The 16180-nt window shown below is 40.7% G+C and overlaps 2 protein-coding genes across 26 annotated transcripts in view; one reads left to right on the top strand and one right to left on the bottom strand.

The window, feature by feature from the left end:
* The window catches only part of piwil1 (piwi-like RNA-mediated gene silencing 1), a 30383-nt gene extending 24863 nt beyond the window's left edge, over positions 1–5520 (top strand). For both annotated transcript variants that reach the window (XM_039803421.1, XM_039803422.1), the window contains exons 15-21: positions 778–978; positions 1513–1616; positions 1784–1854; positions 1959–2112; positions 2383–2508; positions 2606–2753; positions 4955–5520. In XM_039803421.1, the coding sequence (XP_039659355.1) occupies positions 778–978; positions 1513–1616; positions 1784–1854; positions 1959–2112; positions 2383–2508; positions 2606–2753; positions 4955–5071 (921 nt within the window). In that variant the 3' untranslated portion in view covers positions 5072–5520. The remainder of the gene's footprint in view (positions 1–777; positions 979–1512; positions 1617–1783; positions 1855–1958; positions 2113–2382; positions 2509–2605; positions 2754–4954) is intronic.
* Positions 5521–5600: 80 nt separating this feature from the next.
* The window catches only part of rimbp2 (RIMS binding protein 2), a 125996-nt gene continuing 115416 nt past the window's right edge, over positions 5601–16180 (bottom strand). For 23 of the 24 annotated variants that reach the window (XM_039803396.1, XM_039803393.1, XM_039803395.1 and 20 more), the window contains 3 exons: positions 10662–10805; positions 9717–9761; positions 5601–8143 (listed from right to left, as the gene is read on the bottom strand). In XM_039803396.1, the coding sequence (XP_039659330.1) occupies positions 9735–9761; positions 10662–10805 (171 nt within the window). In that variant the 3' untranslated portion in view covers positions 5601–8143; positions 9717–9734. Of the gene's footprint in view, positions 8144–9640; positions 9762–10661; positions 10806–16180 lie in introns of all 24 variants that reach the window. The other variant, XR_005639501.1, reaches the window with a different exon arrangement.

A 16180-nucleotide genomic window follows, 5' to 3' on the forward strand; every position in this document is an offset into this window, starting at 1 on the left:
CGCATTTTTTTGCAAGTTCCCACATTTTCATTGCATAAAATTGCATAAATATCCCGCATGTTCCATCGCATATTTTACAAAAAACTTGCCGCATAATCGAGGATTTTTGCCCGCAACAATCACAAAAAAACTCAAAAGCGGTTTTCTGGAAGGACTGAACTTTACTCTCTAGTTAACAGTAGCTCCGTGATCCTAAGACCTCACAATGCCTTGTTTCTCACTCCTCGTTTTCACATGCGGGTATGCAAAGGCAAGAAGAGGGAGATTAGCTAACGCTTGCCAACATCACATTTTTGAATAGTAATTTCAGCATTCAAATAGTGTTTTTTTTTTTTTTACTACTAAATTATATTCTACTTTCGGAATTTGTTCGAACAGCCCTAGTACGAGATATATAAAATGTAGAGTGAATGTATAAATGTAGAATGACACTGAGAATATATGGAATGAAGTCTGTCATTCAAGGTGCTGGCGCCATCTTGTGTTTTCTGTTATTAATCTAGACTATTATTTAATATGGCTACCAGTATTGTTTTGACCTGTATGTGCAAATTACCAGTGTTAATAATCTCTCATTCAATATTAAGTTTCATTTGATATATTCAAACTTAATTCAATATATTTGACTATATATATTTTCCGACTATCATTGAATAATTTCATACTTCCATTTTTTTCAAACTTTACATATAGATGTATTATGGATGAACTTTAATGCTTTTGAGACATAACGTGTCATGTCAAAGCAGTGTGAGACCTTCCAGTTGTTTCTGTCAGGTGGTGGTGGTCCTCCCCAGCAACAGGAAGGACAAGTATGATAGCGTCAAGAAGTACCTCTGTGTGGACAGCCCCGTTCCCAGCCAGTGTGTGGTTTCCCGTACCATAAGCAAACCTCAGACACTCATGACTGTGGCTACCAAGATTGCTCTGCAGATGGCTTGTAAGATGGGAGGAGAGCTCTGGAGTGTGGAAATCCCTGTAAGTGGTGTGCACACTAATTGGTTTAGACATTATCCATCCATCCATCCATCCATTGGCGTTTTGGATAAACCAAAGTAGTTCTTAGGTGGATTAAACTGATATCTATCTATGATATCTGACTGAATGAAACTGGTACAGTGCAATGTTTCACTAATATCATGGTGTCAATTAAAACAGACAGTAAATGAGATTTCTCAAGTGGATGAATCCATTTTGGGGTCGGTTTGCAATCTTCACTCAATCTTGTTTTGGGGGCTTTATGTTTGCTTATGTCCCATATTTGAGACGTACAAATGAGTCAATCACTTACTTATAGCTGTACCCATAAGTTGCTCATTTAGGTTTCTCCACAGATCTAGGTTAGTTAAATGTGTCTGTGTCCAAGGCTAAAGATGATGGAGTGATGAACCATTCATTAGTTTCAGAGTTTTTGAGTCTGTTCAAAGATTAACAAGTGAGAAGTAATGACAAATGCTGGTTCGGAAAGAGCTGGACCACTGTACTGATAACTTGTCCCACTTCTGTGTGCAGCTCAAACAACTGATGATTGTGGGCATTGACTGCTACCATGACACACTTGCTGGGAAAAGGTCCATCGGAGCTCTAGTGGCCAGCCTCAACCAAGGAATGAGCAGGTAAGTTTCTGACAGTTTCTTCCCATACTGTACTTTGGTCTACAGTCTGAATAAGGTTGTGCTTGACATCTGCACAGGTCTGCTTACCAGTTTTTTAGTGACCTCCCTGTCTTTTGTGCCATAGTACAACCATAAGTTGCGTGACCTTTTCTAAATTCTTTGTCAAGGTGGTTCTCAAAGTGCGTTCTGCAGCACAAAGGCCAGGAAATTATGGATGGACTGAAGATGGCCTTGAGTGGTAATTTGCTTTCAATAATTCTACAAATGTTTTTCATTGTAATACGTATGTTAATTCTCTATCAACAATCTTTGGCGTAACAGTCATCACTTTTTGTTTTCAAGCTGCACTGAAGGCCTATCTGAAGTTCAACAACTGCCTGCCTTCGCGCATCATTGTGTACCGGGATGGAGTGGGAGACGGCCAGCTGCACAGCGTGGTCAACTATGAGGTTTCACAGATCATGGACTCCATCAAGTCCATGGGCCACGACTATGTGTGAGTTTTTCATGTCCAAAGTTGGTCAAATCTCTAATGTGCTGACAACATAGTCGCCTGTATTCAACACCTCCATTTGCTTTTTGAATGACATTGAGAACAATGCTGGCTGAAACAAGTAATTCCAAGAGCTCTGGGTTGGATGTAGGCCTCTGTATTTCTTTCAAATCAATTGAGTGGGGGAGTTCACACACCAAACAAATGTGTACAAGCCTCATTATACTGTAAATTGCCAATTTTTGATGGAGCCTCTCCACCTGCTCATCATAGGCCCAAGCTGAGTGTGGTAGTGGTGAAGAAGCGCATCAGCAGCAGGTTTTTCGCTCACATAAATGGAAAAGTGACCAACCCTCCACCAGGTACCATCGTTGACTCTGAGGTCACCCGTCCAGAGTGGTAAGGGTTTTTTTGTTTTGTTTTTTAAATCTGTTCCTGCAGGTCTTTCATTTATTTTTAGTAGTAAAAGTTAACTGTTGCAAGCTTTGTTTGCCAGGTATGACTTCTACATAGTGAGCCAGGCTGTCCGCAGTGGAAGCGTCTCCCCAACCCACTACAACGTTGTGTACGACACCAGTGGACTGAAGCCTGATCATATGCAGCGACTTACCTACAAGCTGTGTCACATGTACTTCAACTGGCAGGTAGGCTGGCTTTGAAATCAGTGTGTTAACGTGAATGTTTCCTCCTGCATGGCCGTACTCTTTCTCCAAAGGTCTGGAAACATTTTGAATAATGTTTGAACTTAACTACAATTGCACTGAAAATTCAGTACAGGAGTGGGCTTTTTTATAGTTACAAACAACTAATCAGAGCCAACATCATGTAGTCTGATAATAAAATAGTAAACAGGGTACCCGCAGTGTCTTAAAAGTCTCATTCCTAAATTTAATCCAAAAAAAGGCCTTAAGTCTTTACATTTCATTCACGAATTATTAAATTAAATTTACAACGGTCTTGTCCTTTTCATGGGATTAAATAAATATCGTAACGTCATAAATTAATGCTTTGTGTGTCTTTTACAATTAATTACATTTGGTGTGACTTGGATGTTATACGACCGTACAGGTACGGTTTGTCGGCGTTTTTCTTTACACTCTTGACCATGGAGTGTGCGCGACTCATGAATGTATAATAACGCCACATGTTTTATTATAAATCCATGGACATGGTGAGCAAGCTCAGGCGCAATTCAATCAGTTGTCAGGAAAGAACCAAAACATCTCGCACCATGTTAGTAACCAGCTAACGTTAGCTCGTTGGTTAGAATGGGCAAGTGTCTGAAGATGTGGCCAGAGATGGGGACCAGCTGGCAGACGAGGGGGAAGGCAATGTGGCTGAGCTTAGCACGACAAGCAGATCGCAGAGTCAGTTCAGCGCTAATGAGATGGTGGAGCTGAAGACCCGCCTGCAGGTTCCTGATCAGTTACAACAGCAATGGAGTGAGGGTTGGGTATATATGGCGAGAACCATGTCAGCGATGGATACACCTCCAACGTTCTAACGCACATTTGACGGCATCACCCTGATGTGCCGATCGTTGGGGTGAGGAAAACCAAACCGGGGCCCAACTCCTTATCCCCACTGCTTTCAAGCATTCTTTAGATGCAAAAAGCAGATCCGGATGAAACTCTGAAGCTTTTGGCATTTACATTGGCATATTATATTACATTATATTTGATCTTATACCAAGGTGGATACCTCTTAATGCACAGGTTTTATTTTGTCATCATGCTATTTTGTATTTTTAGTTTCATAGCATAGCTCTTCATGTAACAAATATTTATCTTATGTTGTTAGAGTACAAATGCACCTAACAAAGCTTTTGTGAATTAAATATTGTGGAGTGTTATAACAAATTGTTATATTAAATTCAGGTAACAATAGTAAAGAATTATTTTCTCGGGCCTAAAATCCAGATTTTCCATTATATGGCTGTGAATTTGCCATAACGTTTCATCCGAGGTGGTATTAAAAAGGTCTTAAAGTCTTACAGGGTTTCTGCGGGTCATTAAAAAGCATGAAAAGTAAATAGATTTTGTGAAAATTCAGGCATGAACTGGCATGAAAAAGCATGAACTTCGATGTTCAAAGACATTAAAAATTATGTAAACTTGAGAAAAAAAATTTCACGATTTATTTTGATTATATAAACATCTAAATCTAATTTTGATCGGAAGTATAGCGTAATGGTTGACCTTTTAATTGGCTGGCTGTTTTTTTACGGCTGGTGCACGAAGTCGCGACACCGGATGCTTGTAATGCAACGTGCGGTGAGTGAGTCTACGGTCTATGGTGTGAGTGTACGCTGTGGCGAAAGAACGGAGGAAATATCAAATGATGGAAAAAATGGGAAAATGCAAGTTTTGGGACTGGTTGACATGATTTTGGCGAATTTGCCTACTGCCGTAAGCAGTATAGGTTCATTACTTTTAATTATCGGTGCATGTTGTTTTGAGATCCGCAGGGCAGAGATGCGAGCTGCTCAGTGAACAGGGTTTTAAATATTTGTATTTCTGTTGTGTTCTTATTTTGTGAAGCACTTTGTGTTACGTTTAATGACTGTAAACAGTCTTGTGAGCCATCTGACAGTTCAATTTGGATTTTCAAATATTAAAAATTGGCATTGTCAAATGCTTACAATTTGTGTGTGAAAGTATCTTCAGTTGGACATGGGCATGAAATTAGTTTAAAGCGGCATGAAAAAGCATGAAATGAGATTTGCTGATACCTGCAGAAACCCTGTCTTAAGTTTAAGTTGAAAAATCTTGTTAAGGGTACCCTTGTGAAGGTCCAAGAGTGCTTTTAGAATTGAAACGCTCTATTTTCTTCATTTGTGTTATAGGGGATCATCCGCGTGCCCGCTCCCTGCCAGTACGCCCACAAGTTGGCCTTTCTTGTGGGTCAAAGCATCCACAGGGAACCCGGTGTGAAACTGGATGATCTCCTCTTCTACCTATAAAAGGATAAAAAAGACAAGCTATCTGTTTGGCTGTGACTCTTAAGTCACCTTGTGAAAAACCATATGTAAACTTTTGTTACATGAGTTCTCTTCAGTTTAAAAAAAATGCAAGTTAGTTTTGACAGTGCTAAGAGTTTGTTTGCATTTCTAGCCTCAGAATGCCCTGTGTAACAAGTTATGCAGTTCAAGTGCTTTGTTTTACACATTAAAGTCTAATAACTAAGACAGCATTCCCCAGGTCTAAAGCTAGCACATGTGCTAAAATGATAAGTGATGCACCCTGTCTGCTGTTGGAAATACACTTTTGAGGTTTTGTTAAGTACATGACATTGTTCAGAGTAAAATGTCACATGGAACTTTAATTGAGTTAACTCAAGCCGGCCCTGAAATGAGAAATATTTCCGTCTGTGTCGTTATTGTATTCACATAAAACTTCATTACCACTATTAGTTTATGTATGGCTTTTGTCTTTGAGTAAAAAAACAAGCACAGCAGATTTCTTTTTATAGGTGAATCAGAAATCTTTTTTCCTGTTAATTATACAAGCGAGTCTTCTGGTGATTAGTTGACTGTCCTCCACAGCGCGCGGAGTAAAAGGATGCTGAAATGTTACATTTCTGTTGTAAGGTTCATATGGGTCTACAGCTAGGTCCTGTTATTGCTGTTAAATGGTTCTAATAAACATTTGTGTGGCATGTCATTTTGTTGAGTTAAATCACACATGCAAAAATTACAAAATATCAAATTTATTTGGAATATTTTTTTTTTTTTTTCTAAGAAAAGATTGCACATGCACACCCACACAATAAGTTGTAACCATCAATATAGGCTGATAATTCTTATAAAGCTAGCACACAATTGCAGACTTTTAAACAATATGGTCTTCAAGACACCATGGGGAAAGCTTGCACTGTTTTGATTATAAAGTTAAATGTACAAAAAAGGCAGTTTGAAAATCAAGTATAAACATTTAAAAACAATTTTACAAATGGACAAAGTACAAAAAGAGCAACAGTCACTCAAAATGAATAGAAGCGATGTCTGAAAACATGGTCCAGAAATAGGAAACGATGTAAATCAGTTTACTGTACTGTGGGCTAACATGGCTGTTCGGCCGAGAATTGTACAGAAAGTATTACAGAATGTTTTGCATACATTCTTTTTTTGGCAGTTTCAGTTCAACTCTTGTGTTTAGAAAAAATAGGCTAGCTTTTCGAATACATGATGAAATGGAAAACAATGGTGGAGGAAATAAAGGTGGACTGTTTCATTTCACGCACAAAGACTGACATCTGCACAATCCTTTTGGGCAGCTTTGACAATACATTGGCTTTCAATTCATCATACATTCACTACTCTACGTTAAAGTGTGTGAGTGTGTGTGTGTGTGTGTGTATATATTCTCATCTACAGTACTTGTATCCTGCACCAACCTAACTCGGGACACGCTGAACACGATTGGCTTGAATAAACATTTTTCAGATCTAATAGATTTGGGGTTAGAAGGGCAGAGGAGGCAGCGTAGAGGTAGCCTTGTGTCTCAATCTTAACTACTGTGAAAACGGTCAAACCTTTTAGTCTTCTAGTGAAGCCCAAAAGTGTTGCATGTTATGAATCAAATGCAATACAATAGCTATATCGCACAGATTAACCTGTTTATGTAATATAGTTTAATATAGTTTTAAATCAGATGTGCATCAGTGTGGCATCAAAAAACAGTGAACGTAAAAGAAAAGTCCCTTCATTCACTCAGTAACCTCAAAAATTAGTATGCAGAGAACATTTTGACTTTTTTTTTCTTCATTGTTTTCTAAGATTAAAAATAATGTATTGGGCTTTACTATAGATGATGGACATTGTCAACACCTGGAGTCTTGGACTGTAACGTGTAAGCTCTTGTCCTATTGAAATCACGACAGTCACGCAATACAGTACCCTGCACGTCACGAGTCAGGATTAACATCTGCAAACAGATTTTACCGACCTAAATGAATAGTAGGCGTGGAACTGCACGCTCTACTGGGCAAAGTACTAACCATTGTGCGATTATAAGGCAAATACAAGGAGGTTGGATCTACTTCCATTCAGGCTGATTTTAATGCAGAGACCCTGTAGTAGGTACAGTATGTGCTTATTTATTTATTTTTTTAGATGTCTGACGTGGGGGGGGGCTTGTCTCTCTCAATTAAGAGAGGGCAGATGAGTAGGAGTTAACTCTACACTACAGTATTCTGCGCAGCCAGTCAGCCACGTCAAATTAAAGGGTACTGCATGCTCCAGGTTCCGTACTGAGCCGTCATGTTGCATGCACTCTCGAGGGGTCAGGAGGGAATGTGCTGAAGTAAAGCATGCAAACCTCTCGTACAGTTCATATGGCTGGCTGTTTTGAAAATAAGCTCAGGTCGAGGTCGTTACCAGGCTCGGTCTTTTCCTTCAGATTCAAAATGGACTCCCGAGGTTTATTTGATGATCCCTCAGTGTTTGAATGACATTCTGTTACACACAGACGCCGGTCAGACTCCTCATGTGGTGTTTTAAGTGCCATCAGACTTGATCAGGTGCAACAAGGAGAATGCCCCGGGCCTGGTCTCCGTCTACAGCAGAACATCAGTCAGACACTTGGAGGTAAGATGCTCGATACTACATCGGCCGACACCACAAGGTCTCGGGATCATAATATGAAATGTTATTGAAAATATGTAGTTGATACCGTTAACAAAATACAAATATTCTAGTAGACAACAGATGTACAAGAATAAAGCATTTGCTAAGCTCACAAATGCCACCTGTCCACTGCGTTATAGTTAAATCTTTTCTTTTTTCTTTTTTAACACTACAAGGATGTGGTTGACACTTTCCAAGTATGTCAAGAAATTATTTTACAGCGCCGAGTCTTTGCAATAGTGTCTTCCCTTTGGAGAGCAGTCCCTTTTTCTTTTTGGAGGAGTACGTGTCCGGTGGGGCCCTGATGAGACGGCCGGGCCCCACGTTGGCAGGGCCAGAGCCGGGGATGTGTGGACGCACTGTGGGAGAGCCTGCTCTTCTGGGCGGACCCGATTTTTCCAATGGAACCTAATGGGAGACCCGTAAGGGACAGTTGAGGGTGTTAAAAAGCCAGCCGTCTCTCACACCTCAGTCCCTACTCCTAAGTCCTTTCTGTCTCAGCAGGGCCACCATTAGCTCTGAAGTCTATCTCCCTGGATGTTGTCCTGTGCACTCAGGTATAGATATGCTGTACACGCTCCCTCCCTCCCTCCACCCTGCTTCTCCCTCCCTCTGTCATGTAGAAACAGTGTTTGTTTTTTATGAAGCTGCTAGGAATAGTCTACAACAACACAGAATTTAAGCATGACATTGACTAACTTCCACATCACTGTAAGGTGACAACATTTCCCAACAATGAATATCAAGGGCTGAGCAGTTCCTCTCACATAAACGGATACATTTGCATTTTGGGAGTGTGGGACATATATCACATTCACTTTCCTTCCCCCTTATATATGTATATAGATATTTACTGATACAACTGGGTTACAGAGAAACTACTAGTCACTATTCCTTTTCTGTAATCATGAGCTAAAAGGCTCCTTTAAATTGCAATGTGGGAAGACAGATGGTCAAAGATTCCATTTACGAGGCTATATTTATGTATACAATATGTGTTCCAACACCACAACATATCAAAATCATTCTGCTTCATTTAGTATTTGATTATACTGAGTTTAAAGCGAGACTGTGGAACTTTTGAGAGAACAAAAAAAAACGTGCCACTTGCAAATGAAAAGTTGAATTCTTCAGAAAGTGACTTCAGGTGTGACCTGGAGCTTATGGTGGCAAATGTTGGCTAACTTTAGGGAAATATTGCTGTATAGCGGACATCACGGTATCAGGTTGTCTGACTTCATCACGCTTCTTCACTTGTGCTACTGTTGCAACAACGTTTTAGCATTTTAGCTAGATGCTAAAAAGTAGTGTAGCAATTCAGCGCTATCCCATAATTGTCATTTGAACCCGCTGTTCAGCAAAAGTTCCATAGTCCCACTTTAAATAAATAACTAATAGTTAGTTGGCAATTTAATTGATAGCTCATATTTGAAAACCACAATGCAATTTCGCTCTCGTTTAATATTATTCCTCGCCTACAAGAAGAAGAGTCCCAAATTTGGCAAGAGCAAAAAGCCAAATTACATTAGAACGGCTAAACCAAATCAAAGATTTTTATGCTTTTCTTTGGATTTTGCATAGAATTGGTAGGTTTTCTGGATTTCTTTCTGGGATGCAGCGTGCCATGCTGCACTGAAAGTAGTCTAAACATTTTTGATAACTGTGGGTAATTGTACAATGGCCTTTTAGCTTACCATGAGTTACAGCAGGAGACTTATTGCAGGAGACGGACATTGTCATGTACAACACTCAGAGAAACAACTGAAGATACCATACTTCTTGTCTAATGCATTGGCTAGGGTTACTATCTCCTACTGACAAACAAACAGTACCTAGTGTTTTGGTGAAACAAAGGAATCCTAAAACTACCTAAAAGGAATGTCATATAAAGTACATGTTGCATACCAGAAGCTAAGGGTACCCATGTCATCTGCATTAGACGAGGGGAGCGTAATCTTGGTATCCTCAGTTGCTCACTTACGTGACGGAAACAGAGCCTTTAAGGTGTGAAATGAACACTCTTCTTCTGTTTTGCCAAGCGGGTGAGGAAAAGAAATAAAAAAAATATATATATGGTGATGGCATTTCAACAGTTTGCACTATGACAATGGCAAATTAGTACACAAAGAAATATCTGATGACACCTATTGATATTTCAACAATTTGCATTATTTGTTAAACACAAAAATAACATTACATATTTACATTTAGTAAATAATTACTTCTGAAATTATTCTCTGATGGCAACATAGGCTAAGTGACCTGCGTGCTACTTTACAAGAAAGCAATATACAAAACAAGGCGTTCAGGAGCAGATACAAAAGTTGGACTACACTAGACTTATCTTCATATAAAATGTTCAAGAATTCATGCATCGGGACTATAGAACATGCTAAGCTACAGACTACATAGTTCATCTTTCAGTACAACAAAACTATTTTTACTCTATTAGAAATGATTCGAGATCAAACACAGAATATATTCATAAAGCATCTGTCAGAATGCTGAATATGCATGTGCAAAAAGGTTTAACTGCTGTTTTTCAAGACATGACAGAACAAGTTAAAAAGTCACAGGAGCGTTCCCCTCCATTTTACGCTCATTGAGAATGCTTTATGAATACAGTCGATCCATGTATTATACAATGCAGAATTTACCCTCCCCCCCTTCACAGCAGTAAACATGAAAAATAAAAGTACCTCTGTCAAGTATTAGTCTTAAAGTTGTTTTTTTTCATAGATTTCTTAGACATCTATTTATTTACAGTGTAATGCTCCAAAGTCAGAAATCCCATTGTACTTCAATGAGACACGCACGCACGCACGCCACGCACGCACGCACGCACAGACACGGTACTAAAGGAGATACAGGGAACTGAAAATAGTAAATGGATGACAGAGGGCTAGTACTGCGAAGGAGCATGTACCCTTTTGGTCTTTATCCGTGCAGCCGACACCCGAGTGTCCTGGGGGTATCGAGATGGTGAGTCAGTGAGAAAAACCTCGACATCATCAGGCACTTCTTCTAGAAAGTTGGAAGGAACGAGTCCCTTGTGTCCATTGAGCTCGCCCTGAGGAGGACACAAGCACAGTGAGACCGCTGCAGTATTTAACTTTGTTACTCTGCACTTCAACAGTTCCTCCTCCACACTCCAGACTCATTACCAGTCCCAACAGGAGGGAACGCAGAACACCAATTTTAAAAATCACTCCACTGGCTCCCAGTCTGTTTTAGAGTGAATTTGAACATTTTAATGATCACTTTCAAGGCTCGTATGGGGATAGCACCAAAATATATAGCTGAACTTAGCCCGTAGGAGCCTATAACATAACCGAGATCCTCTGGTAGGTCACTCCTGGTCCTACTAAAAACTAAAAGGTGATCGGGCCTTTTCTGCTCGGGCCCCCCAACTATGGAAGAACTTACCGGAGGAGATCTGGGAAGCCCACACGTCTTAATTTAAGTCTCTTTTCAATACTCACTGCTTTACGACTTGCTTTTTTATTAGGGCCCGAGCGCCGGTATGGCATTAGTTTTGTGACTTTAATTCCAAGCAAAACTTCTCAAGTATCAACCAAAAAACACTAACTCAAGCAAAAAAATTGTCACCTCAAAGGTATAACTTAAAACTTGCAAACAAAACATTTGTGTAGTTGTAAACTATTGGTCTTTTATTTGTTTGATATTATGTCCTTTTGTTTACAGTTCCCTCTGCTTCTTTCTCAATGATCAGTCTTTTGCTCTCTCCATCACGTTTGCAGTCATGCTCCCAGCTTTCTCCTTTGCGCTCCCTGACTTTTTTCTTTTTGCTCTGACACAAACATCTCGCGTGGGCGGGTCTTACAGGGGTGCGTCCCCATTGGCTAATGAGTGTTAAGGGAAAGTTTGAGTGACAGCTCAGCCTCAGTGCAGGTAAACTAACGTTAGAGACTCAGAGTCTGGTCTGGAGGACACACAAGCCACTCCACAGCGGATTATTACAAGATTAATAAAGTGTAAGTATTATATATATATATATATATATATATATATATATATATATATTATATATATATATATATTATCTGTGATCTACGTTGCAAGTATGGCTACTAGACATTTATTGTTTCGTTGTGTTAAGTTACTAGCTAGCTAGCTAGTAAAGCTTTTTTAAGTTAGCATTTAACGTTAGCTATACTGCTAACGTTATCTAACCGGCAATTTCCACTGGATGCGGAACGTCTCCGGAACGTCGACTGAGTCATTAGGTTTCCGTTAAAGTCAATCTGTGTATTTCCACTGACTGCGGAACGTCTGCGTCCCGACTCCGTCCCAGTTCCGTCAGTCCGCAGCAGATACGCAGAGCTTCTATTTTTGACGGACGACGGAGAGCTCCGCAGCAATTCAGCACACGGCAGATAGTACGGTACGCGGAAGTTGAGCACAGAAACAAAATAAATATCCGGTTATTTTTTAAAAAAAATACACCGTGCTCACGGCGGATCATATTTCCCGGAACAACTACCCCTTGAAAACACAACACAGAGTCGTTTTCACCCTCTCTCTGGATGGAAACTAACTGTTGTTGGTTTTGTGGTTCTATTCTACCTGAATTCGCGAGAACTTGTGGGTCCTCGTGACTACAGCTGTCAGTTATGGCCGCAGCCGTTCTGCAACAAATCTGGACCCGGTGGGTATTGACGGACGGCGGAGCACGCAGCAGACACGCAGCGGTGCCGGTCCGCAGCTGTTACGCATCCAGTGGAAATCCCCGTTAAACTTGTAGCCACCGGCTACCTTACTGAGCTAATAATTTACCATGGGAATCATGTATTCTTCGTGAGGCCTTACTCAATGGAGCTGTATTAATTATCGTCTTCTCTCTGTATAGACCTGCAGGACCCGAGCAGAGCTACGATGCTCTCCCAGGTAACCTAAAGGTTAGTAACGTAGCTATATTATGGTCTATTAGGAAAAATTATTATCCAGCTAACTACTAATTGTTGTGGTTGCTATTGGCCTGATAATACACAATGCTGCTCGGGTCCTTATTATCTGTAGATCACAGATAATATATATATATATATATATATATATATATATATATATATATATATATATTATGAATACTTACACTTTATTAATCTTGTAGTAATCCGCTGTGGAGTGGCTTGTGTGTCCTCCAGACCAGACTCTGAGTCTCTAACGTTAGTTTACCTGCACTGAGGCTGAGCTGTCACTCAAACTTTACCTTAACACTCATTAGCCAATGGGGACGCACCCCTGTAAGACCCTCCCACGCGAGATTTCTGTGTCAGAATCGCAAGCAAAAAGTCAGGGAGGGCAAAGGAGAAAGCTGGGAGCATGACTGCAAACGTGATGGAGAGAGCAAAAGACTGATCATTGAGAAAGAAGCAGAGGGAACTGTAAACAAAAGTCCTAAAGATGAAAAGTTGTTAAAAGAAAAACTTTTTGTCATAGGGCGTGGCCGCGGCGGGGCGGCCAATTTGTGCGTTTTGCCGCCGAAACAGGAAGTGGGTGTAACTCGAGTGTACGTTGTCTAACTGGCTCAAAACTTTTCAGGATTCATAAGAGTCCAACCCTGAGGACAAATAAAGGCCGATATTTACTTAAAGTCATAGCGCCCCCTAGTGGCAACAGGAAGTAGGCCTAAAGTCAAGGTGCTATACTTTAACGAACTCCTCCTACAGATTTCATCCGATGGACTTCAAACTTGGTCTGTACCATCCCAACACCTTAACGATGAAAAGTTATTAAAAGAAAAACTTTTCGTCAGACGGTGTGGGCGTGGCGTGGCGGCCATTTTGAGTGTTTAGCGATGAACAAAGAAGTTGTTGTAACAGTGTACGTTGTCGGATCTGCCCGAAATTTCTCACGATTGACAAGGGTCCAGGCCTGAGGACACCTACAGGCCAAAATTGACTTTTGGTCATAGCGCCCCCCGCTGGCAACAGGAATGTGGCAATGTGTGGTCTACATGTGATACTGAGCCGCCCCCTATAATATGGCCACGCCCACTTACTCAGGCCACGCCCCCCTTTCATAACATTTGAACTGTTTAAGGTAGAGTCTTGTGTGAGGTGTCATTGAACTCAGCAGAGTTCCTTTTTAATTGGTCATGGTTTGACCCGCCCCCTAATATTTAGCCACGCCCCTTTTATAACTAATGACCCGTTTAAGGTAGAGTCTTGTGTGAGGTATCAATGAACTCAGCAGAGACTTTCTTATTCATTGGTCATGGTTTGGCCCGCCCCCCTATGCTTAAGCCACGCCCCCTTTCATAAATGGTGACCCATTTAAGGTAGAGTCTTATGTGAGGTATCAATGAACTCAGCAGAGACTTCCATTTTTATTGGTAAAGGTTTGGCCCGCCCCCTATACTTTGGCCACGCCCCCTTTCACAGCTAATGAACTGTATGACGTAGAGTCTTGTGTGAGGTATCATTGAACTCAGCAGGGAGTTCCCTTTTCATTGGTGACGATTTGCGGTGTCTGAGTGCAGGGAGCAGCATACGCCGGTAACCCCGACGTGCACAGAGGCGCGAGGGCCCGTCATCAGCTCTTTAATTGATTTTGTTTGTTTATTATCTGCCATTTCTTTTTCTTTTTTTTTTAAGATGATTTTTTGTGCATTTTTCCGCCTTTAATGATAGGAAAGCCAAGGGGGGGAAGAGAGAGGGGGAGAAATGCAGGAAATCGTCCCAGGTCGGACTCCAATCCTGGCTCTTCTGCGTTGAGGCACGAACCGCGGTACACGTGCGCCCGCTCTACCGACCGAGCCATCCCGGCCACGTTAGCTGCCATTTCTGATGTGGTTGTTGCTTTTTAAATGAATGCTTTTGAAGCAAATTGAAATTACTTTATAACTTGTTTTGAAAAGCGCTTTTATAAATAAAAGGTATTATTATTACTATTATTATTACTTTGGGGCGGTGCATAGAAGTTTCAAATGAAAGCTGCAATAGAGTTGAGAGATGGGAGGAACTGCCGACGCAAGAAGTATTCATCTGCACAAGCATGTCAGTTTGGCTTTTTATCCAAGTGCTCCAACCGTGAGTCACAGACAGGAACATTGTTAAACTGCAACTATTCCAGAGCTCTGCTGCCACGCTTGGAACTAGAACCAGAAAGAGAGGGCATATTACCCCAGTTATTACCCCAGTTATAGCTAACCTGAACTGGCTCCCAGTGGCTTTTAGGATTGATTCTAAGGTTCTTTTACTTGTTTATGAGGCTTTTAATGGTTTGGGACCGGCCTACATTACTAATTCTTTTAATTTTATTATCCATCACGGCCTCTTATATCCTCTGCTGTCGTTTAAAAAAAAAGCTCAGCCTTCTTTTTTTTTTTAACTATGCCCCAAAACTATGGTACTCCCTACCCGAGGCTCTACACTCTCACGCTGTCGTAAATCACTTTGAGCTACACTCTCTGTATGAAAGGAGCTTAATAAATAAAACGTATTATATTATATTATTGTTGTTTATGGGCAAAATAAGCTGGAGCTGAGCTGCCGCTAACATTTGCTTGTTTCTCTGATAACTTAAACCTACATTGTGTAATTTTTTGAGTTGATTCTTAGCAAATACCCCTTTGTTCTTTCACAAATATGTGCTCATTCATGTGTAATTACTTCCACCAACTAATCAAAGTATTCTCGTAAGCGTAGAATCTGCCATTTTAGAATCATTCAGAATACATACAGGCGAGTCGCTCGAATGACGGCCGGCATGTTGCGCCTCCATCTTTAAAATGCATTAGCCGAAGAGGGACATGCCTCCGCCTTTCGCCCTCTTACACCTATTGGCACCGTGACGAATGCCAGGGGGAGATTACTCGCCAGGGAAGCGAAAAAGAGAATTAAAACGACAACGCGACAGGCAAAGCAACAAGACCAAAGTTAATATTGGAGTGGCTAGAACAGCTGCGTGTAAACAATGGAGATACTAAGGGCTAATTTCAGCTTTGGCCACTGTAGGAGTTGAAATGCGCTCAGAGTGGGAAGGGCTATAAAGTAATATTCAGTTGGTTGTCATACACAATTTCACCGCTAGATGGGAGAAATTCTTACACAATGTAGCTTTAAGATCCAGATGTCCAATGACCAAAATGCATCATTCGGTTAAAATATCTAGTTAAAAACGAGCAAGATCTAAGAAGTGTATTATAACCACGTGGCTTAAAACTTGACGAAAAGTCAATTGATGATAGTTTCTGGCAGACAAACAGCACTGACGCGCACGCAAAGGGGATACGACGCCATCAACTGGCTTGATTAAAACTACAGATTTTTCTGAGTTTCAACATTGTTGGAAATATTTGGGATAATGTCAGTACACAACTCAACATAATATATGACATAAGTTTAAATGTACAGTACACAGGCTTGTATGTCTTTGTCTCTTTATCAATGAACCATATTCTTTTTTCTTTGCTCATCTTTT

The sequence above is a fragment of the Perca fluviatilis genome, chromosome 6 (genome assembly GCF_010015445.1).
Source record: "Perca fluviatilis chromosome 6, GENO_Pfluv_1.0, whole genome shotgun sequence".
In the NCBI taxonomy this organism is placed as follows: domain Eukaryota; kingdom Metazoa; phylum Chordata; class Actinopteri; order Perciformes; family Percidae; genus Perca; species Perca fluviatilis.